The sequence below is a fragment of the Nesoenas mayeri genome, assembly GCF_963082525.1.
Source record: "Nesoenas mayeri genome assembly, chromosome: 6".
Lineage (NCBI taxonomy): Eukaryota > Metazoa > Chordata > Aves > Columbiformes > Columbidae > Nesoenas > Nesoenas mayeri.
In genome coordinates, this window is record NC_137545.1 from 42926447 (window position 1) to 42948957 (window position 22511).

General features: G+C 50.3%; 1 protein-coding gene across 1 annotated transcript in view; it reads left to right on the forward strand.

The window, feature by feature from the left end:
• FMNL2 (formin like 2) overlaps positions 1–22226 on the forward strand; it is a gene marked incomplete at both ends in the record, with an annotated part of 128845 nt that extends 106619 nt beyond the window's left edge. Inside the window, 17 exons of the mRNA XM_080347215.1 lie at positions 2088–2162; positions 5287–5397; positions 6640–6789; positions 7818–7919; positions 8402–8717; positions 9212–9403; positions 12003–12127; positions 12949–13151; positions 13706–13940; positions 14499–14567; positions 14708–14788; positions 15057–15186; positions 15315–15478; positions 16048–16149; positions 16685–16783; positions 17603–17726; positions 22117–22226. Coding sequence (XP_080203341.1) covers positions 2088–2162; positions 5287–5397; positions 6640–6789; positions 7818–7919; positions 8402–8717; positions 9212–9403; positions 12003–12127; positions 12949–13151; positions 13706–13940; positions 14499–14567; positions 14708–14788; positions 15057–15186; positions 15315–15478; positions 16048–16149; positions 16685–16783; positions 17603–17726; positions 22117–22226 — 2388 coding nt within the window. The remainder of the gene's footprint in view (positions 1–2087; positions 2163–5286; positions 5398–6639; positions 6790–7817; positions 7920–8401; positions 8718–9211; positions 9404–12002; positions 12128–12948; positions 13152–13705; positions 13941–14498; positions 14568–14707; positions 14789–15056; positions 15187–15314; positions 15479–16047; positions 16150–16684; positions 16784–17602; positions 17727–22116) is intronic.
• Positions 22227–22511: the final 285 nt, after the last annotated feature.

Here is a 22511-nt window from a genome sequence, read left to right on the forward strand (position 1 = left end):
GTGCTTTGCAGATCTCAGCTCAGTTTAGGTCCCGCTCAACTCTGTGGGACTTCAGTGGGGTCTGCTCGGGGCCTTCACCTTTATGTAGGTCCATGCTGTAAGATAGACGCGGTAAGAAAGAGGAAGCTGATATAGGAATAGTAATAATAATGAATACTTTGTAAAGAATTTGCTTTTGGGAGTATCTAGAAACCTGAATCGGGGATTTGGTCTCCTTGTGGGGCACACAAACGTGGAAGTACGCACAAAGAACTGGTCCCTGCCCCAAAGAGTTTTGTTTCTAAAGGAGAAGTAGGTGATGCTCTTGCCAATCCTTAATTACCATTCACTGTCTGATTTCTCATAACTACAGTGCCATGAGCTGGCCGCCAAGGGAGGCAGCAGCTGATGTCTCAGGGGTTGTGCCACTGAGAAGCTGGTGGACTTGGAAGTCCACCTCAGTACTCTAAAGGGGCCGATAAGAAAGATGGGGACAGACTTTTTATCAGAGCCTGTTGCAATAAGACAAGGGGTGATGGTTTAAACTAAAGGAGGGAGATTCAGGCTGGACATGGGGAAGGAATTGTTGCCCTGATGGTGGTGAGAGCCTGGCCCAGGTTGGCCAGAGAGGTGGTGGCTGAACCATCCCTGGAGACATCCCAGGCCAGGCTGGACAGGGCTCTGAGCACCCTGAGCTGGTGAAGATGTCCCTGCTCATGGCAGGGGGGGCACTGGGGGAGCTGGGAAGGGCCCTTCAACACAAACCATCCTGTGATTCTATGATTCTAACCAGATATCCTGGGCTGGAGGTCCCATGGCCGGCTCCCCAGCACTCCTGGGACGTTTGGGTGAAATCTGGTTAAGGAAGGAAAGAGCCTCTTGGGCTCTTTGAGGGTTTTGTTCTTCAGCAGAAGGGACATTTCAATCACCCACATAATCGGACTCTGTTTTTCAAGACCTTTAAGAACAGGCCAGTTTGGTTTAGAGCTGCTCTGTCCCTCTGTCAACAGCCAGCACCTGAGGAAGGTGATGCTGGGAGCATCATTCAGCACCGTCTGTGCAGGGATGTGCTTGCCCAGGCACTTGGTGCCTCATTGAGAAGAGTGTGCCCGTGCTCTCCCTGGATCCGCGGCTCAGTTTGACACCAGAATCCAGTGACCGAGAAGTCAGCCCGCGGTGTGGGGTGTGAGATCAGTGGGTCTGGGAGTGTGCCGGACCCTCTGCACTGCCCCATTGCCTCCCAGCTGACCCTGCTGGGACGACTGGGATGGCTGGGATGACTGGGGTGACTGGGATGGCTGGGATGACTGGGCTCAGCGTAACTGCCATGCACCAGCCTCTACCCCTATGGCTTAGGTGTTCAGGGATGTAAAAAATACCCCGAATGAAGTAGCACAGAGGGGAGGGGTTGCAGTTGCTATTCAGGAGGATGGGGACATGGATGCACCTCCGGTGCTCACCTCTGCTCCCTTTGCTTCCAGCTTATTTAATATTTTGCGATTTTGGTGTGGACTCCTCTAGATCATTTGGTGTGCTGGGAAAAGTAGGACTGAGCCAGAGAAGCTGCTGGGAAGTAAAAAGGTTTAAGCAATATCCTGAGACCTGCTTTATCTTAGATCTTATTTCTCCCTCAAGTTGGTTGCGTTTCCTGCCAGCCTCCCCATATTATGGCTGTGTAATTCTGATAGTCACGCTGATGTATTTCACTCCTCGTTTAGCCAGCAATAATTTCATTTTTTTTTCCCTGTAATTTGTTCTCCTTCCTAATTATATTAGATGAGAGTGCAAAGCCAGTTCTGAACTGTGAGAGGCCGAGTCTTCCTGTGGCATCGCCCAGCGCCACTCTCTTGCTCACGTTCTTCCCATTAGCGGATATGATTAGATTTTTAGGGGGGAAAAGAGGTACAAAGAGTTATAATTGTACCTGACCCCTTAGGCTGGCAGCGCAGGTGATTCGTCCACTGGATTTGTCATGAAGAAGAATACTTTTAACAGGAGAGGAAACCTGGACAGAGAGGTTTTGAGCAAGCAGATAAGCTGCTTTTTAAATGTTTTTAATACTCTTGTGCAAGCTGTAGTTTAACAAACACGTGGTGGTTCTTTTGTAGGTGTGTGGAGAGAAGCAGCGCTTCGAGAAGCTGATGGAGCACTTCCGAAATGAAGACAACAACATCGACTTCATGGTGAGTGCCATTTATCACCAGCAAGACTTTGGTTTCAGTGTTTACTGTGTCTGGTCCTGCTGGCGTAGGCAGAGATGTATCTGCCTTCCGATCCTTGGCCTAAAATTACCACAATACAACTGTTTTTATATTCCAAACTACATAACGTGCGTTTCATTTTTAGCTTCATTCATTTATCTTCAAGAAATGCCTTGTACCGTAGAGAAGGTAAGAGGAGCGTGGCCTTTTGGTCGTGTGCACTGTTTCACTGCGGAAAAGCAGCAGCTTCTGCAATATCAAGACGCGTATTCTGTCCGTGTGCCAACATCCTCGGAGCCACAGACGGGGAAGTGTGGGAGAGACTCGCTGCAGCTGCCGTCTGTCCTTATCTGCTGATAAATATAGCAGTAGCTTGCACCACTTGTGGTTCCTCAATGTGCATATGCATGATTATTCACCAAATCCACTTCCCCTGGAGCACAAGAGAGGAGCAGAGGGGGGAGGCTCTGGCTGGCACCCCCGGCACCAGCGCCAGCTTGCACGGCGGCACCACGGCAAGGGCAGATCAAAAAAGGATGGTCTCTTTCTTATATTTAAACAAAACCCAAAACGTTCCAATGTTCTCTGCATTTTTCCTCAAGTCAGCAAGCTGCTCTCAGTAACTCTGACACGTTACAGTTGGGTTTGCTCCTCGCTCCTGCAGTCCCAGTAAGGGCATGTTGGTAGTCACAGTGTACATTAAGTATTCGCAGATGTACACACAGTTTAGTCTGTAGTTTAACAGATTTGTCAGTCCTCAGCGCCCGGCTTTTAGGCATTTTTCCTGTGCTCACAGGGAAGAGTGATGGTGTTTGGGGAGCGGGAGGGCAGCACAGCTGCTGCAGGCATTTCTCCACTCCTTTGGAACAAAAATCATCCCTCATCTTTATTTAAGATATGAAATGGTGCGTTCTAAGGCTCTAATAGCAAATATGCACGTGAGCGTGTGTCCGTACCAGCCTGGTGAGCTGTGAGCATTCCCCATCCATCTGGACAGCCTCTGAGAAAATCCCCTGGTCCTCTCAGGCCATAGGTTGAAGGTAGTGCTGAAATTTGCTTGAAAAAGGATAAATAATCTTTTTTTTTAGCCCTTGCCCAAATACTACTAAAAATCTGCGTTTTTGGGCTGCTTCCACCAGCTATGAGCTTGGCTATATGACAAGCCCAAAGCAAGAAGGGAGAGCTGATGGTGAACGATTTGGCAGATCCGCTTGTTCTTGTCACGATCTGGCCCTAACAAGCTGCTGCTCCAGGACGTAATGTCAAAGCTTGAGTAATTCAAGGAGTTGCAAGGACTCCACGTAAATAAAGAGCTGTTCCTACAGGACGTGGCTTTCGCACTGCCCGAGGTGGAGATGGCGAGAGCTGTCTGGGAAGGGGCCGCGGTTAATTGTGTGAATCCACAGAGAAGAGTAACACAATGCAGAAGTATTGTAGAAAAGGTTCCCTTTGTTGACATTGACTTACTTCATCTTAAAAGCGACTTTCTTGGGTTAGGCCTTGGTGAATTCCTCAGTTGTATATGTAAGAATCTGAGAGAGGAAATGAGAATTTGGCCCTGACATTGCAAGGGCCAAAGCGAGTACAACAAAAGCACTATTGAAATGGGGGAATTTGGCTCTGGGCGGTATGGCAGGACAGCAGAGTTCAGCTGGTACCAGCACCAGGAGTAATCGGAGTTCGCCATGGGAACTGGAAGAAGTCCTGCAAAGACTGAAACCTGGAGATAGGTTTCCAATGGCACGGCTGGGTTGTTTGTGTGAGAGACACATACAGACCGGGATGTGGGGATGGGGCATCACAGGAGCTTTTGACCATCCTCCTTCCTCTCTCCTTTGGGTTTTCCCTGCTTTCAGTCTCACAACTTCACGTTTTCTAGTGTTAAAGTCATTTTGGAAACAGAGCGGTTAAAGCAGGTTGGGGTCCACATGGGAAGATGTGGCTGAAAGGTTTTGATTGACCTTTGTGGAGTCCCTGTGGTCCCAGTTCCTCAGAGCTGGGCAGTACTGGGTGGTTTGGCCAGCAATGGCATTAATTGCAGCTCAGCAGCTGCTGGGGGCTCCGGGTGGAAGGAGCAGCACGTCCCAGCCAGACCTGTAGGCAGAGGCCACCAAGCTGCAGGTGACTCCTGGTGAGTTTATCCAGTTTTGAGTGAGTTTGGCCAGTTTTCTGGAGCAAAGCGGTGATCCAGACAGTGCCTCGCAGTTCATGCTTCCCACAAAATCACCCGGAGACCTGTGTTCTCCTGGAGGCTCGTGTGCAGGCAAAATCAGCTTGCTTTGATTTTTATTTTCTCCGGTTCATTCTAGAAATCTGGGGAATATTTCGGTAGATGTTGAGATGCTGGTGCTACCCCTGCTGCAGCATTGCCGGCACGGGGTTTTGTGCTTGAAAAACCCAGCAAGGACTAGGCAAACCCTCTCCTAAAGTGGCTCAGAGGGTGGCAGATCATCCGTGAGCTGCAGGAGGGCTGGGGATGCTTGTGCAGAGCAGGATTTGGCCATGCCTTGTGTTCAAATAAAGGGCAAAGCTTTTGGGGTTTGTGGCCGGATTCCTGCCGCTCTGCAGGAGGGTCCCCCGCTGCTCCTTCACTCGAGAGACTTTTCCTTTCCTCCGCTGTGCTCAGACACGTTTGGATGCCAACCCGTGTGATCTGGTCCCTTGTTCAGTTACCAAACCACAGCTTTGGAAATGTGCTTTCTGCAACCAACAAAGCGCCTTTTGTGCAAGTCCCGTTTCCTAAGCTGGGGGTTCCAGTTTGCAAAATTAATCTTCACTTTTACAGGCCGTTTCAGAAACAGCATTGTTTTCTTAAGAGCTTGTGTGCTTGCACGATGTCTGGCCATGCGAGCTGGCATGGCGAGCGTTCACCGGCACGCAGTAAAGGTAGACTCTGCAGACATGACTTCACTTTTGGAACCTGTGTTTGCCTTTATCGCAGCCTGAATCCAGCCCCGGCTGCAGAGCAGCGGATCGCAGTTTCTCCTCGTAGCAACCACAAGGAAATGTGGTCATCCTGAGCCGTGGGGCCCCTCGACGCGCGGGATTCGGGGGCAGCCGGGGCCGCGCCATCGCCCGCTCTCACGCGCCGCGCTTCTCCTTGCAGGTGGCCTGCATGCAGTTCATCAACATCGTTGTCCACTCGGTGGAGGACATGAACTTCAGGGTCCACCTGCAGTATGAATTTACAAAGCTTGGCCTGGATGAGTACCTGGACGTGAGTATAAGCTGGGTCTACACGCCCGGCTCTGCTGTCCCCCTGGGCTGAGCCCTGCCTGGGGGTACAGGCTGGATGTGGAGGGTCCACACCATGTCCCCCAGTGCCAAATCTGCCCAGCTGAGCCATAATCCTCCTTAAACCCCCTCACCCCAGCGCTTTCGGGAGGGCAGCGATGTGCCGTAGTGTGTGCTGAAAACACGGTGCCTTGGCCGGGCCCGTGGCCGTGGCCTGGAGCCGCCCCTGCAGAGGGACATCAGCTGCGGGTAACTGCAATTACAGACAGGGAGCTAAATTTGTAGCTTCGCCTTATAACAAAGGGAGGATGAACCGCAGTGGTCCTCGCCCGTGCCACGTCCCTGACCTCCCGCCGTGCCTGCAGGGCTCGTCTGAGCCCGGCTCAGGTGCTGCCCAGGCCCACTGCATCTCCATGTAAGAAAACGCTCCTTGCCGTTGTCTCCTGACAGCCAGGCGTTTTCTGGCACCCCGTGGCAAACGCTCTCCTGCAGAAGAAAGCTGCTTTTATATTTTCCCTTCTGTAATTTTCCCTCTCCTGTTCCCTGGGAGCGCAGACATGATAGTGGTGCTCGTGTTGGCGAGGGGCTCATCTGTCCCTGCTGGCTTTGCTCAGCGGTAACCAGGAGAGAGGCCGGTTGCTGTCTGCAAGAAATACTTGTACATGGCGATACCAAGTGGATCTGGTGGATCCAGAGCTTGCCAGGGTCAAGGAGCAAGCACAGAGGAAAGCAGTAGTATCCTCTGTAGTAACAGAAGATGCTGTTTAGCATCTGAGCTCTCGAATCCAGAGAGTTTCAAAGCTCTGGATGTTTGGTCTTCAAAAATTACAATTTATTCACTTATGACCCCCAGCTAATGTTAAAGTGCAAAGTGTTCTCCTGGGTGGTGGAAGTGGCCTGAGCTGCCACCGCTCTCCTGTCCCGTTTGCTGTCTGTGGCCCTCTTGCTGCGAAGGGCAGCCAGTGCAGGGTTGGTTTTATACTAAAGGAGGGAAATTCAGGCTGGACATGGGGAAGGAATTGTTGCCCTGAGGGTGGTGAGAGCCTGGAACAGGTTGGCCAGAGAGGCGGTGGCTGAACCATCCCTGGAGACATCCCAGGCCAGGCTGGACGGGGCTCTGAGCACCCTGAGCTGGTGCAGATGTCCCTGTCATGGCAGGGGGGGCACTGGGGGAGCTGGGAACGTCCCTCTAACACAAACCATCCTGTGATTCTGTGATTTCCAGAAACTGAAGCACACAGAGAGCGACAAACTGCAGGTGCAAATCCAAGCGTACCTGGATAACGTTTTTGATGTGGGAGCTTTGCTGGAGGATGCTGAGACCAAGAATGCAGCCCTGGAAAGAGTTGAAGAACTGGAAGAAAATATTTCCCATGTTAGTAGCAAACTTTGTTGCCTCTGTGTCTGAAGCAGTTCAGAACCCGCTCTGCACGTGGGCTTTGCCGCTGCCCATTTCAGCACAAGGGGCTACAGCCTTTGGGCTGAGAAGTGCTTATTTTAGCAGAAGCCTTTGTACTACTGTGCTTCTGTCTGGAGGAATAATCAGATATTTGGCCAATGAAGGAGTTTGGGACATCTCATGCAGATAAACTCCCTGGGTGCTTTCATGCTGTATTTTGAATCTCATATGCTGCATATTTTAGTTAATGGATGCTCTGCTTGCTACCAAGATCTGTTCATAAGTTCTCTGTTGGCCTGATAGGAAAGTGGCAAATGTTTAAGGTTTGCTTCTGATCTCTTGTTCTATAAACTAAACTTATCCCAGGAGCATGGACGTAATTTTCTGCTGTGTGTTGACAAAAATACTCAGAATAGAATTGGAGGAGTTTTATCTCAACAGCACAGCAAGCGGTGCCCCCTCTGCAGCCCGGTGATGGAAAAGGCAGCAGGAGCAGTGGGGCTGGCAAAAAGTAACAATAAATCAAAAGAGCTTGAGAAAAAACCCACAAACATTGTTTCATTCATTGCTAAATGAATTAGCTGCATTGTGAGAGGTGATATCTACAGGTTCCACCACTTCAGTGTCTGTTGGTTTTGCAACATGTCCACTGTGGTGTTCAGGGGGGTTTGGGAGTTTCAGGTGAGACTTAGTGTAGATGAAAATAAGAAAATAATTGCATTTTAAGAGCTTTATTATAGAGTGGGCTCTTGTACCTGGACAGGTTCATAGGTCCAGTCCAGCCAGGTTACTTCTGGTCGTAGCTGAAGGCCAATGGCCACCATCTGAGGAACCATCAGTGGGACACTTGGTGCCCCCCAATTGCATGAACCCCCTCGCTTTCCAAAGAAAGACTTCAGAATTTGGTGGAATATCAATAATTTACCGCGTACCGCTGCTCCAGTATTTTGGCTGAGAAACTACTGTTACCCACTTAAATAATCTCTTTCTCTTTCGAACGATAGTTATCTGAAAAACTCCAAGATACGGAGAACGAAGCCATGGCAAAGATTGTGGAACTGGAAAAACAGCTTATGCAACGGAACAAAGAACTGGACGTGATTCGGGTAAGGGCGACGAGGCAGCTCTGGTTGGGTGTAGTGATGGATCTCCTGCGCGCCTTGTGTTCGGGAGGTAATGACTCTTGTAACAGGCCATGGACTTCTGTTAGCTCCCTAATTTTGAGCCTAGGCTGGATTTCAACCGGCAACGCACCAGAAACTCTCTGATAAAGTCCAAATCCAGGTGGCATATCTACACTATATGTTTAAAACTAGCATAAGGATTGGGAGACATCATGAAAAAGCAATGGTGAGGAATTCTGCACCCCCGGGTGCTGGTGCCCATGGGTGACATTTCTCCCAGGATGGCGTTGCTGCCAGCTTGGGAAAAACTAATTCTTCCTAACCACCAAGGACGTATGGTTTACACCAAAGCTCCTTGTAAGGTAGTGCCTGGTGCAGTGACTGTCCCATGTCAGGCTGTTCTGTTTCTGGTGTTGCGTCTCACGAAAACAAGTGCAAATTCCTCGTTTCTGCGGCATTTTCAGGAAATCTACAAAGATGCAAATACCCAAGTTCACACCTTGAGAAAAATGGTGAAAGAAAAAGAAGAAGCCATCCAGCGCCAGTCGACGCTGGAGAAAAAGATCCACGAACTGGAGAAGCAGGGAACCATTAAGATCCAGAAGAAAGGGGACGGTGACATCTCCATCCTCCCAGTCGCGCTGGCCTCCGGGATGGTGCCGGCAGGGCCAGAGGCTGCGGCTGGCACGTGTGTCACACTGGGGGCCGGAGCTGCGTCTTCAGTGCCATTGCCACCACCTCCCCCGCCGTTACCCACCTTGGCAGCAGCGTCTGAGGCAGGTGAGAAGTGTTTTGTCCCCAAGAGGTGGGCTGGCCAGTTCCTGGTGTTGGGGACGGTCACAGCGGCTTTACTTTGCCATGGTTTAGTGCTACAGTTAGGGTATGGGTGGACTCAGTCTTCAGGGTCTCTTCCAACCAGAATGATTCTATGATTCTATGATTCTGTGACAAAACCACCACTGGCTGTGATGAGCTGGCACCTGGCAGTGGCCGAGGATGCTGAGGTCCCCAGCTGTAGTCACACTCACTCATGGGTGGCTCCCGTGTTTGTTGATCCATTTCTTAGCCCTTCAGTTGACAGAAAAAAGTACTCACTGCTTTCATTAGGGTAGTTTCCTCCTGGGCTAACACACCGAAGTACTTTGGCGAAGGCTCCAACAACTGCTAGAGCCGGCGTGGTGGCGGAGCGCAGATGTCTAGTGGGGGACAAGGTGGCTGCTGTGACTTTTCTGCATGTGCTCATGGTAATACCTCCTTTTCCCTTCATTTCCCAGTGCAAAACGGCCCCGTGTCGGTGCCGATGCCGCCGCCTCCGCCGCCGCCCCCACCGCCGCCCCCGCCGCCGCTGCCGGGTCCGTCTCTGGATGCGGCTCCTGCGGCTCCGCTGCCGCCGCCGCCCCCGCCGTCCGCGCCGCCGCTGCCCGGGACAGCCTCCCCCACCGTGGTCTTCAACTCAGGGCTCGCAGGTAAACCCCGCGCCGCCCCTCTGCCCGTCGCCGCCCCACGAGGTCAGGGTGCCGAGGCACCGCTTGGTTCATCACCTGGACGCCGTCCCTTATCTCTTAGTGGCATCACCCTTCAAGCGCTTTGTAAAAGCAAAGAGCATTTATCAACCCAACGGTTTTGATTTGGTCTGGAAGAGATGGCTTCTCCACTGAAACTAAAGCTACCGCCAAAAATACTTTTCAAACGTGATCATTTCTTGGCTTTAAGCGAACCAAATATGGGTTTGGAAAGAAACGCGGAGCTTCGTGGTTTTGATTTCTTCTTAGGAGCTGATGAAGAAATGTCTGTGCAAAAAAATGGCAAACTTTTTTGTGATTTTCTTTTGGAAGGAAGAGAAATTTACTGTCTGTCTTTAATTATGTTTTTATGCACTCTGTGATATATGCCAAGCAAGTGAATGCTAATTGGTATCGCACAGCTCCCCTCCGGGAAATCTCAAGAGCATGATATGAGTCCAGAAAGAAGAGCTCTGATTAATAGCTTTTTTTGATAAAACAAAACAAAACAGCCCCCAAACTGCTGAAGTATGCCAGCCTTTAAAGTTTCCTCTGAAAGCCGAATACATCATGAAATGAGAGGGTCCCAGGGCATATTACCAAAAGAAAAAGACACAAACGATGTGGCACAGCGAAGGTTTGGGGTTTGGTGCTGGGCTGAGATGCCCAAAGCCAGCTGGGAGGGGTATTTTGTTCTTCAGGTGGTTCGGAGAGGGAAGGAGAGTGAAAACACCTCTTGTTGACGTGGTGTCTGTGCTCAAAGGAGCGTTTCTCAGGGCAGGGACCTGCTGGGTCAGAGGGGGGTCAGCGGAATAACAAATTCAGCTTCTCTGACCATCACTAACACTTTTTTTCTCTCTGTTCTTTCTGCTTCCTGCTAAGACGGGCCCATCAAGCTCTTCTGTAGGTTGCTTTCTGCTAAGTATTAATACTTGCCTGTGTCCCCCTGTGCCGTGCCCATGTGTGTGCGGGGCTGCCCTGGGGAGGGGGGCCCTCGGTGGCTTTGGGGACACGGCCAACCAGCGGGACATGGCACCTGGGAGCCCCTGATTAAGCAAAGCACTTCAGCAAGTCATTAAGACGGGTGGTTTCTTTAGAGCCACCCCACGCTGCGGTCCCGGTGCCACCAGGGACAGGCCACGCGTGGACATCACCCCACTTTGTGACGGGGGAAAAAGGGGAGCTTGAAGACATTTTGCTACATCAGGAGCTGGCCCAGCAGGCAATCAGCTCCCTTCCCTGTCCTCAAGTGACCCAGTTAATAATCTATTCTAATGTATGCACGAGTGGAAAATGTATTTTTCATGAGTGCTTCAGATGGAAAAAGCCATGGCTTTTTTAAAAATTTATTTTAGGAATTATTTTGAAGTAATCACATTAATTAAGCAAAGAGTAGAACTCTTTGGTTTAGATGAGCAGAAGCTGATCACGTGTGTTCGCGTATTCCAGTTGGATAAGTATAATTCTCAAAACATACAGCTGCATATTGTGTACGTTCCCTGTTATTCACTTGCGGTTCTTTGTTTCAAGTAAATACTTGTGCCAGTAATTTATTTTTCGTGATGTCCCTGCAAAATGAGTATGAGCATGAGAGAGACATGGACACACATCTCAATTCTTGTTTTTAAAGTGGGATAACAAAGCGAGAGAAATGTTTTGAGCATTCACCCAGCTCTGGTGCACAACGGGACCGTCCCCTGATACAGGTCATCTCTGTCCTGGCAAAAACATACACACAGCATCCTTAGGGGGAAGTCAAATAATTACTTGCTCAAGTGCTTTGCAGCCTGGGAATGTGGCAATTTTCTGAAGTCGAGGGGAAAAAGTCCAGCACCTCTGCGGAGAGGGAGATATTGAGCAAGATTGCCCCTGCTGCAGGGGGCACAAGTCGGGGGGCAACACTGGGCCAAACCAAATGCGCTCCGTCCCCGCATCGTTGATTCGTCATTTTAATGAACATCCTGATCTTGTAGCGACTAACAAGTTCATGTTTACAGCAAGATACAAAGAAATGAGAACTGAATTACAGAAATTATTCATGTACGTCCCAGACCTGTTAGGAATAGGAACAGGAAAGTGTCTTTCATTGCTCCAGCACTGATTTTTGTACTCTGCTCGCACATTAATGAGGACAGTGCAGCTTCATTTTCTTAGCTGCTCTGTTAAGTTACTAAATCGTTTAGTGGTTCTGCACAGCACAAGAAGATTAAATCTGGTATGTGAACCATGTTAAAGCTCACGGTGCTGCTTTAAAAGACAAAGCTGGTGAGGAGCAGCCCTGCCCCACCGCAGTGGGGCCGTTCCCTATACCAAAACCTTGCGAAAGGGGCTTTTTTGTCTTCTTGTCACCTATTCTGCATGGAGTTTTGTGACACAGACCAGCTGTGTGTGCTGTTTGTCTGTCGAGGCAGCAAGATCTTCCCAGGCTTCCCAGTATGACCCTTTAGCTCTGGCCAGTTCTTCCTCTGGTGCTGAAATGGTGACTCAAGGCTGCAGCCTGGGCACGTGGGGGGTCGTTCAGCAGCTGGGGACTTTGACATTTCCTCTCCTCTGCTCTCTTTAGCTGTGAAAATCAAGAAGCCGATCAAGACCAAGTTCCGCATGCCGGTGTTCAACTGGGTTGCCCTCAAACCCAACCAGATCAATGGGACGGTCTTCAACGAAATAGATGACGAAAGGATCCTGGAGGTACGAGTTCTGCCTGCTGCCTCCTGCTTCTGGCCATAATACGTGTGAATATCAGTCTTTGCAGGGATAGATTAGAATCATAGAACTGTTTTGGTTGGGAAAGACCTTTATGATCATCACGTCCAACCATTAACCCACCCCTGGCACTGCCTCATGTCCTGAGAACCTCATGTCCGTCTGTCCACCCCTCCAGGGATGGTGACTCCAGCACTGCCCTGGGCAGCCTGGTCCAATGCCCCACAGCCCTTTCCATTAAGAAGGTGAAGCTTACAGCAGTTATTTTGGCAAATAACTCATCCTGTGGCCCCTGGCACCCATTAGGAAAGGCAACACGAGCCCCTTGGTGGAGAACTAGGGATGGTAGCTGGCAGTATCAGTTATAAAGACTGCATCCGTGTTGTGTGCATTTGTTTAAAACATATCAACCAGGATGAGGAAGATGCATTTTTCCCAGCCTAAAATTGCTGGTCTGGCCTATAGGAGTTAAGCTTGGGTGGTGGCTGCATGTTGGGGAAGGAAACCTAAAGGCGCACAGAGCAGAGCCAAGCACACAGGTCTTACGTGCCCATGGCCGGGGGAAGCCTGGGTGCTCCCGTGAGTATTTTCCTGAACTTTTGAACATCTATGGACCTATTATGGGTGGAGGTTGAATTTTCTGAACACAGAACTCGGGAGTTTGTTACATCCCGCAGCCCCTGGTTGGAGCTCTTGACTGTAATCATGGTGCTGCAGGGTTCACAAAGCAGAGCTGGCACAATGTGGGGCAGCGCAGGTTTTACCATTTGCTATGGGAGGGATAAATAATTTTCTTTCCTTTTTAGGATTTAAATGTGGACGAATTTGAAGAAATATTCAAAACTAAAGCCCAAGGTCCAGCCATTGATCTTACTTCAAGCAAGCAAAAGATAACGCAGAAAGGCTCGAACAAAGTCACGTTACTGGATGCCAACAGAGCCAAAAATCTTGCCATTACTTTGAGAAAAGCTGGGAAAACGGCGGATGAAATATGCAAAGCCATTCACGTGTGAGTAAAACACTTGTCAGCAAAGAAATGATGTTTGAAATTTACTGTGGTTTTTGGTAGGTGGAATGGTTTTGAACCGGCAGTTGGTGTAAACGTTTTTGCATCTGGATGGAAGGTTTGAAATTCACAGAAATCAGGTTCCCTTGAATTAAAATACAAACTTGCAGTTTTATGTCACTGTATCACTTCAATTAAATAAAACTGCTATCTGCTCCTCCCCACCTATCTTCTCTCATAAAAATGAAGCGTGGCCACGGAGGAGTGGGAGGAACGAGCACATCTTTGGAAACACAAACAGGGTGCCCAGCAGCACGTTCCCATCAGCACAGGAACCTCGTTCACAGCTTCCTGTGCAGGACCATGTCCCCACCCCAGCCAGGGCCACGAGAGCAGGAGGAACTTCTGAGCATCTTTGTAGTTTCTCATGACTCAGGCTCCTGCAGCGCAGGAGGCAGAGGTCACGTCTTTGGCCGCCTCCTCCCTTCTTTTGCTGTTCCATCATTTTGCGTAGAGCCTTGTCGTAACACGGCTTCTTCTGGTCGGGTCCCGCGCAGGTTTGACCTGAAGACGTTGCCGGTGGATTTTGTGGAATGCCTGATGCGGTTCCTGCCCACCGAGAATGAAGTGAAGGTGCTGCGGCTCTACGAGCGGGAGCGCAAACCCATCGAGAACCTGTCGGACGAGGACCGCTTCATGATGCAGTTCAGCAAGATCGAGAGGCTGATGCAGAAGATGACCATCATGGCCTTCATAGGCAACTTCGCGGAGAGCATCCAGATGCTGACCCCGGTGAGCTGGGGACAACCCCTGGGGACATCTGAATTTTTCTGAGACAGAGAGGAGGTTTGGGTGCTGTGGGGTCATTGTCAGTTCTCACAGAGACAGAACAAGAAACAATTATACAAATAGAAGAGTGGTTTTCTAGCTATGTTTTCATATATCAATAGCTGAAATCCCAGGTGCTGTTTGTACCCGGCACTGCTCCATACTGTCCTATTTCTTTACTCTGGTTTAAATGAAAATCCAGTTGTTTGTATCATCAGGAAAAGTTACAATCAGTCCACGGGCTCTTTGGAGCGTGTCCCATTCAGCCTGATGCATCTTGCACACTCGTTGGGACTGAAATGTAAATACACCTTTACCAGCCACATCTGAGTGTGGTAAATCCGCGGCGCAAGCGAACTGTTTGAAATCCTGACGTGTCAGGGCAGGATGACATTCCTGCTGGGGCCTGTGCTGTGCCTGGAAAACAAGAGGGGTTTTTTCAGAATGTGAGTGTTCAGATGTTAATTTTACTCTTGGGTTGGACATGCATTAACCAAAGCTCTTCATGTGTTCTGCCTGCAGCAACTTCACGCAATAATAGCTGCATCTGTCTCAATAAAGTCATCCCAAAAGCTGAAGAAAATACTGGAGGTAGGTCTGATTTTGGATACGTTCAATAACTCAACCACTCACCGGTGCACTGAGATGCTGACATTGCAGTGACCCTTGAGGAGCTTTCTGACGTACCAGGCGTTTGTCCCGAAAATTCACACTCTGTTCCATCCCGGCAGATAATCCTGGCTCTCGGAAACTACATGAACAGCAGTAAACGGGGAGCCGTGTATGGATTTAAACTGCAGAGTTTAGACCTGGTAAGTAAACCAGAGGTGCTCAGGGCTGTGTTTTTTGGGGAAAACGCGTTTCACGGACATGGCGAGTGGCTGCTTATTGTAGTTTTGGGGGCTGCGTAGTTGAGGGCACATGTCTTCGGGGGCTCTGCAGACCACGGCTTGAAAACCACCTGCAAAACACTTAAATGAGAGTTTGCAGCCGTCCCTATCAGACGGAGGAACAGCAGGGAGGGTCACTTTGCTGCACTCTGCTCCTCCACCCAGAGACCTCTTTGCCTTCTCTCCCCAGCTCCTGGAAACAAAGTCGACGGACCGAAAGCAGACCCTGCTGCACTATATTTCAAACGTGGTCAAGGAGAAGTACCAGCACGTCTCCCTCTTCTACAACGAGCTGCATTACGTGGAGAAGGCGGCCGCAGGTACCGTCACCCTCCTGTGTCTGGCCAGCGGTGGTGGCACCCGTGCCATGGGCACCTCAGTGGGGAATTGGTCAACCTGTGGGTTCAGGCATTTGCCCAACATGTGGCATTTTTGTTGTATTCCCTAGTGTCTCTTGAAAATGTCCTCTTGGACGTGAAGGAGCTGCAGAGAGGCCTGGATCTGACAAAGCGCGAGTACACCATGCACGACCACAACACGATGCTGAAGGAGTTCATTCAGAACAACGAAGGGAAGCTGAAGAAACTGCAGGACGACGCCAAAATAGCCCAGGTATTGCTTTATTCTCGGGGTGTGGTGAGGGGGTGCGAGTGAATGGCAGCATGTCACTGCCAAGGATGGGCTTTGATGTGCACATGAGGAGGAGAAGGTGCAGCAAGGTTGGGGATTTGGTCCTGAGTTCAAGTTCTAGATGTAGATCAAAGAACCACAGGATGGTTTGGGTTGAAGGGCGCTTCCCAGCTCCCCCAGTGCCCCCCTGCCGTGAGCAGGGACATCTGCACCAGCTCCGGTTGCTCAGAGCCCCGTCCAGCCTGGCCTGGGATGTCTCCAGGGATGGTTCAGCCACCACCTCTCTGGCCAACCTGGGCCAGGCTCTCACCACCCTCAGGGCAACAATTCCCTCCTCATGTCCAGCCTGAATCTCCCTCCTTTAGTTTAAACCATCACCCCTTGTCCTATTGCAACAGGCGCTGCTAAATAGTCTGTCTCCAGTTGTGCTGCTCTGAGCCAAGGGTTTCACACGCAGAGGACATCTACACCCTTTACAATGAGAACTGCAGCAGTGGGTGGTGAGTTTATCTTGAAATCTGTGCAACGCAGTAAATCTGTGCTTTTTGTAGGATGCCTTCGACGATGCTGTGAAGTACTTTGGCGAAAATCCTAAGACAACACCCCCCTCGGTCTTTTTCCCAGTGTTTGTCCGGTTTGTGAAGGCCTACAAGGTAAATGGAGCATCTTCTCTTCTCTCTTCTCTCTTCTCTCTTCTCTCTTCTCTCTTCTCTCTTCTCTCTTCTCTCTTCTCTCTTCTCTCTTCTCTCTTTTCCCTTCTCTCTTCTCTCTTCTCTCTCTTCTCCTCTCTTCCCAACAGAACGGCTCTTGGCTCCCTCTAGCTTTGACAGAACGTGAGCCATCCCCAACAGCACAGCAACACCAGCTCAGGGCAGCACAAATAGTGGTTCGGGGATTATTTTCAGGGCCGAGAGACAACACGGCTGGCTGAGGCGCTGGAGGAGTCCTCAGAAATTGGAACTTCTGAGTGGCTGCAGCTGAGACTTGTCTTTTGGGGCTGGGAGAGGAGGGTTTGTGTGGTTTAGGAAGGTCTCTCCCAGCCCAGTTTTGTTCAGATTGTGTTCAGAGTATATCAGCTCTCTTCCTTGGAAAGCCCCGTGGCGGCAAGTGATGGTGTTACTCATTTGTAATGTTCCAGTTCCCTCTAGCAACGGGAAGCTCTAACCTGTGTTTTTTCGTGATAAATAGCAAGCAGAAGAAGAGAATGAGTTGAGAAAAAAGCAGGAGCAGGCCTTAATGGAAAAACTCATGGAGCAAGAAGCACTGATGGAGCAGCAGGACCAGAAGGTACGAAGCGGATCATCTTACAGCCGGAGCCATCGTGTTCATGTGTTTCTCCTGAGAGCTCACAGACCTCCCCTTCAGTTGCCCAGACTTATAGTTGCCTATAAATAGTCTGTGCAAGTTTTCTCCATATGAGGAGAGAACCCAAATAAGCTGAAAGAATACAAGTGTGTGGTTCTGCTACTTTAAATGATGCAAAATTAAGAAAAACTGAATAGACCAAATTATCTCGTTATCATTGCTGTCAGCTGAACTTTGTCCTGCTCTGGCCTCGGCTCTGTCTAAAACACGCTTGGTGTTCGGTATGTGGAACCGCCCGTCGATAACAGGACAAGGACCCATTGTCCCCAGACCCTTCCTTTAATAGGAACTTTCCTGATGTGGGTTTTTTGTGGAGTTTGGATTTGCTAGAGACAGTTTCCCCGGGCTCTCAGGTGGCCACTTAGTTGGCTGGTGCTGCTTCCTGCAGCTGCTGTTGGGATCTTTAATCCCAGCCCAGCTTTTCCCGCTGAGGAAAAGCCTCTTCTCCTCCGCTCCCTGATGCTTTTGAGAGGGAAGAGCTTGGAGCTCCAGTTCCAAGCGATGAGAAGCCTTGGAAATAAATTACAAACCTAAGAAAGAAAAGCTGCCTGGCCGGGATAACTTGTGGCTCTGCCCGTCCTTTCCGTGGGACGTGAGCTCTCTGCACACCTGTGTTTTCCTACTCATGCAAAATTGGGCAAAAAAGTGACAATTACTGTTTGCTGATGGGGATCAGCTGGTTTTTGACATTCAGGGCTGCTGGGGGTGGGTTTTTACAAATCCTCTTTTCTTGGCTTTCAGTCTCCTTCACATAAAACAAAGAGGCAGCAGCAGGAGCTGATTGCAGAGCTCAGGCGGCGGCAAGTCAAGGATAACAGGCACGTGTACGAAGGGAAGGATGGCGCTATCGAAGACATTATAACAGGTAAACACCTTTTGTTCCGTAATCCGAGAGGCCCTTTCACAAAGGATGAAAATCTGTATCTGCCTAGTAGCTATCGCAAGCGCTTTGTGTACTTAAAAGCGTGACTCGAGCCCAGCTTAGGAAATTGTTTATATGCTGGGAATCAAATATAGAACCTTTTGCTCCTGGGATGTAACAAATAAACCCCCATAACCTGCCTGTCCGTGCCCGTGGGTTCTTGGTTCTTCTCTTTGCACATGTCGGGAGTTACTCGGTCCCTGCTCCTCCAAGTAGCCAGTTCCATGCTGGATCTCAGCCGATGCTCCGGTGGGGATGTGCATGTCGGGCAGATCTTCCCCAGAAACCCATTTTCCCCATAAATGGAACGAATGACGGATGTTTTAACATGATTAAGAGCCTTACATTTTCATTAAAATGTACTAACAGCAATTGCACTGCACCGTTGCCCAGTCACGCCAGTTCAGTTAGTCAGACCCCAACGATTTATGACCCTAAACTGCTGCTGGTTTTACTGCTCCCCCTTTGGTCGGCAACGTCGACCCGGGGCGAGGGGCAGCACCCCCGGCTGTGGCCGGGACTTTGGTGCCAGGATTTGCGGATAAAGGAGCCGCTTTCTCAACTGCGTTTTGCCCAGACTCAGAGCAGTTTTAGCCCGTGCGGCTGCCCTGACTGCGGTGCTGTGATTTTACCGCACGTTCTCCAGCCGTGCTGTGGAAGGAACAGGGTTTTAACGCTTTGGGAGCTTCCTAGTGATTTGTTTCCCTTTCACAGAAGCACAAAGAAGGTCTTTGGGCAGGATTCCCGTGGCTGCTGCTCCTGGGTGCTTTTCGGAGCAATTTTTCCTGCGGGAGGGCAAGGGAGCTGTTTTACATACATACATACAGGCCAGGGAATTTTTACCCAATTAGATTACAGTTGAAATGCTTGAAGCTTTCACAACTCTTTTTAACCTTACGAGCTTCCTAAGATAATATTCTTTATTTAAAGGACAGATTGGCTAACCTAATCTATTACTGCTTCTACAAGTCCTTTAGCCTCCGGGAAGCTTGTAGAATTGGTAAAATGGTAAAAAATAAACTGTGTGGCAGCAGCCCATCTGCATGCTAGACTCAAATTAAACATTTCCTGTGGTCCTGTGCCTGGTATTGCCCATTTTGGGCTGTTTCTGAGGACCTCAAGCTATTGAATAATAAAGGTGGGCACAGAAAGTCAGGTAGGACTTGGGTCTGGCCCATGAGGTCTCTGTCAATGGTATGGAAGTAAAAGCATCATTTTAAATTGGGTAGTGTTGTTTTAAATTGGGTAGTGTTGTTTTAAATTGGGTAGCGCAAATGGGGAAAGCTGCGCTGATGCGGAGCAGAGCGCTAACAACTCTCCCTTTTCTGGAGCACGTTTGGCAAAAGTCTTTAAGAATGACTTGAAACCGATGTAAGAGTAAGAAGTATTTATTCAAAGACTCAGAACGCCCTTGTTGCCCAAGCCGACTGGAGCACAGGGCGATAGGCAGAATAAATAGGTGTAAAATCATCCCTGGGCGTCCGTAACCGAGCACTAACATGTACTAATGCGATGGATCGGCTTCTGACGGCTGTTTGTCTGTCTGTTTGGCTGTTATTCCCATGCAGTGCTGAAGACTGTGCCCTTTACCGCTCGAACCGCCAAGCGGGGCTCTCGGTTCTTCTGCGAACCTGTTCTCACTGAGGAATTGCATTACTAAACTATTCCTCTTTCACACCTGCTGCTCTTAGCCAAAAGAAAGGTTGCTGTAGATTTTTGACCCTTCCCCGTTTGTACGGATCTCAGCCAGGACCATGTGAATGTTGAGTGTACAGTGACGTCCGGCGTCCACCTCAAGTTGTATTTCTGTCACCTCTGTCGCATGTTCTTGTGTTCCAGTGACTTTTTATTCCATCCCATCCACTTTGGGCTTGATGCTTTTGACCGAATTTGCGTTTCAAAGGCATCTCTCCCTCCTGACGGATGCCATAGAGCAGCCAGTGCTGGCAGCAGATTCGGGGCAGCTTTCCAGACCGAGGAGACCAAATGCGGTCAAAAAGTGACGGTTCACTTGGCTTTTCTATGGCATCACCCACCTGTGTGAAATGCATGTGACACCCGAGCTGCGTGCCAAAGCAAAACCGCGGTCCGCATTAACTAAGCGGGACTTTGTGCCTCGGAAGGGTCGTCTGTAACTACTCTGCGAGGAGGGATGCGGTGTAGACTTTCTAACCTGCATGTTTCTCTGCATGTGAGACACGGGATAAAACAACTAGAATAAAAACCTTCTCTCATCCGGTCACGTCCCTATTTCACATTCTTCAGTTCCATGCCAGCTTTATGTCAATAAACCCAGAGACGCTGGCCGGTTCCAGGGCGCTGTGTGCAGAGCTGGGGTTGCGCTGGGCAGCACGTGAACCGAGGGACGGGGGGACGGAGCTGGGGAGACACTCAGCGATGTGCTGGAGCTGCAGAAACCCTGACAAGGCAAAGCTTGACATGGAACTGAGCCATTTCCACCGTGTGGGCGCCTCTAACCCGCATGTCTCCCACGCTGTTGTCTTGAATTAAGGGCTCAGCGGCTTAAGAAGACAACAGCGTCCTGCCTCCGCGGTCTGTATTTTTACGAGTGCTTCTAATAAAATCGCAAACTGTCACGAGCTCGACGGTTATTTGCTCTCTCGAGTTAATTGCTGTAGTCTCTTCTGGAGCCAATGTTCAAAGCAGCTTGGAGTGTGGTTGTGGGGGGCGCGGGCGGCCGTCCCCCCATTCCTAACCCCGTGGCCGCGTCCCCGCTCTACTGGCTAACGCGCCTGGGATTCAAACACCGAGTTGACTTTGCTCTTCATTTTCCATCCCATTTTTTTACTTAACCATCATTTTGTCTTCTGTTTTGTTTTCTTTTCTTTTCTTTTTTTTTTTTTTTTGTTCTATTTAGCCCTAAAGAAGAATAATATCACTAAATTTCCCAATGTTCACTCGAGGGTAAGGATTTCTTCTAGCACACCGGTGGTGGAGGATACACAGAGCTGGCAAGCATCACTTTTTACTTGGCTTCCTCCTCTCTCTGTGCGCCAGGCAGCTGGGGGTAGATGTGGCTGAGTGTAATACTGGTGAGAGCCCAAAGCCCGGGGAGACCCGACCCTTGATTCCCACCCTCTGCAGGATCCACACGCTGCTGACCGGCTCCATATTTGCCGCATTTTGGCCGTTTTTTTCCCCAAGTTTAGCCTGAGATAGACAGTCCAAGCCCCAGAGTGAGGGTGGGGAGAGCCTGGCCCAGGTACCAGAGAGGTGGTGGATGAACCATCCCAGAGACATCCCAGGCCAGGCTGGACGGGGCTCTGAGCACCCTGAGCTGGTGAAGATGTCCGAAGATGTCCCCACTGGGCAACTTTTGAGGTCCCTTCCAACCCAAACTGTTCTGCAATTCCATAATTCCCTGTATATTCTGCTGCCCCCATCTCAGTCCTGCTCTGGCCACCAAAGGGGATGTGAGGGATGGACAACCAGCCAAAGGCACCTCCCACCGGCTGCACCCAGCGCTGCCTTCCCGAGCTGTATTTAAACTCAAGATGAAGAGAGATTTGAGGAGGGTTTGCCCAGTCCAAAGCACATCTATTTTCCAGTAGAGAAATATTTTGACTTGAATTAGTCTCCAGGTGCACCAAGTGTGCTCCTCATACATAGCCGCACTTGTACCACCTGTAACAGCTCATGTAACACACATCTTCATCAGCACCACCTCCAGCTTTTTTCAACCCATTGCATGCTCCATTCCCTCCTCTTCCTCCCACACCCTCCCCAGCAGCTGCGGGACGGGTTGAGCTGAGCTTTGCTGGGTGAGGATGAGGAGGAAGCGCGCTGGCCCCTCCTGCCGAGCAGGACGGCGGCTGGAGCTTTGCAACTGGCTTGAGGCACCTCAGGGCACCTTCTTTTAAGCAAATGGATAAATAGAGAGCAGAGACCCACCCTCGTGCTGCCAAACACCCGCACCTGGGCCAGGCACCCCCAGGGAGCTTCATCCTGCTGTAGAAAACTCCCGGTGTTGGAGGGGCTGGGGAGGGAGCAGGACACACGTCGGGCAGGCTGATTTCAGCCCGTGTCGCCTTCCCCGCTGAGCTCCAGCAACACCAGCGGCCCGGAGGCCAACTCACTAACCCGGCATCGCCTCCACCAGTATTACCCGCTGCTTGGGGGCGTAGTGAAAGGGCTCGTCCGTATCCGCTGCCTTCTGCTCTGGTGGGGTGAAAGTCCCTTCTCCTCTGCCTACACAAGCTGCTTTGATTGGCTTCCAGCAGGACTTTGCCTTGTCTCGTCTGCGTGTGTGTGTGTGTGTGTGTGTGTGTGCGCGGGCCGGGCCGCGCTCTGACCGCCGCCGCTTTCCCCGCAGATCTTCGAAACCAGCCGTACCGCCGGGCCGACGCGCTGAGGAGGAGCGTGCGGCGCCGCTTCGACGACCAGAGCCTGCGCTCCGCCAACGGCGCCGAGATCGCCATGTGAGCCCGGCAGGCTGCAGCCGGCCCTCGCCAGCCCCGGCATCCGTGACACCGACCTTCCAAAGGGCTCCGACACCTCCAACCCGCATAGGAACGCCAGCGAGGGGCTCTCCACTCAACCGTAGCTAACAAGTGCCTAAAATTGAAGTACCTGCTCAAATTAATCAAAGCAATAGGACTTGATTTGATTGGGTATCTTTTTACACCAATACATTATTCAGTATTTTTAACCAAAATGTAAAATACATGTTGTTTTTTTTGGGGGAGGTGTTTAGTTTGGTTTGTTGAT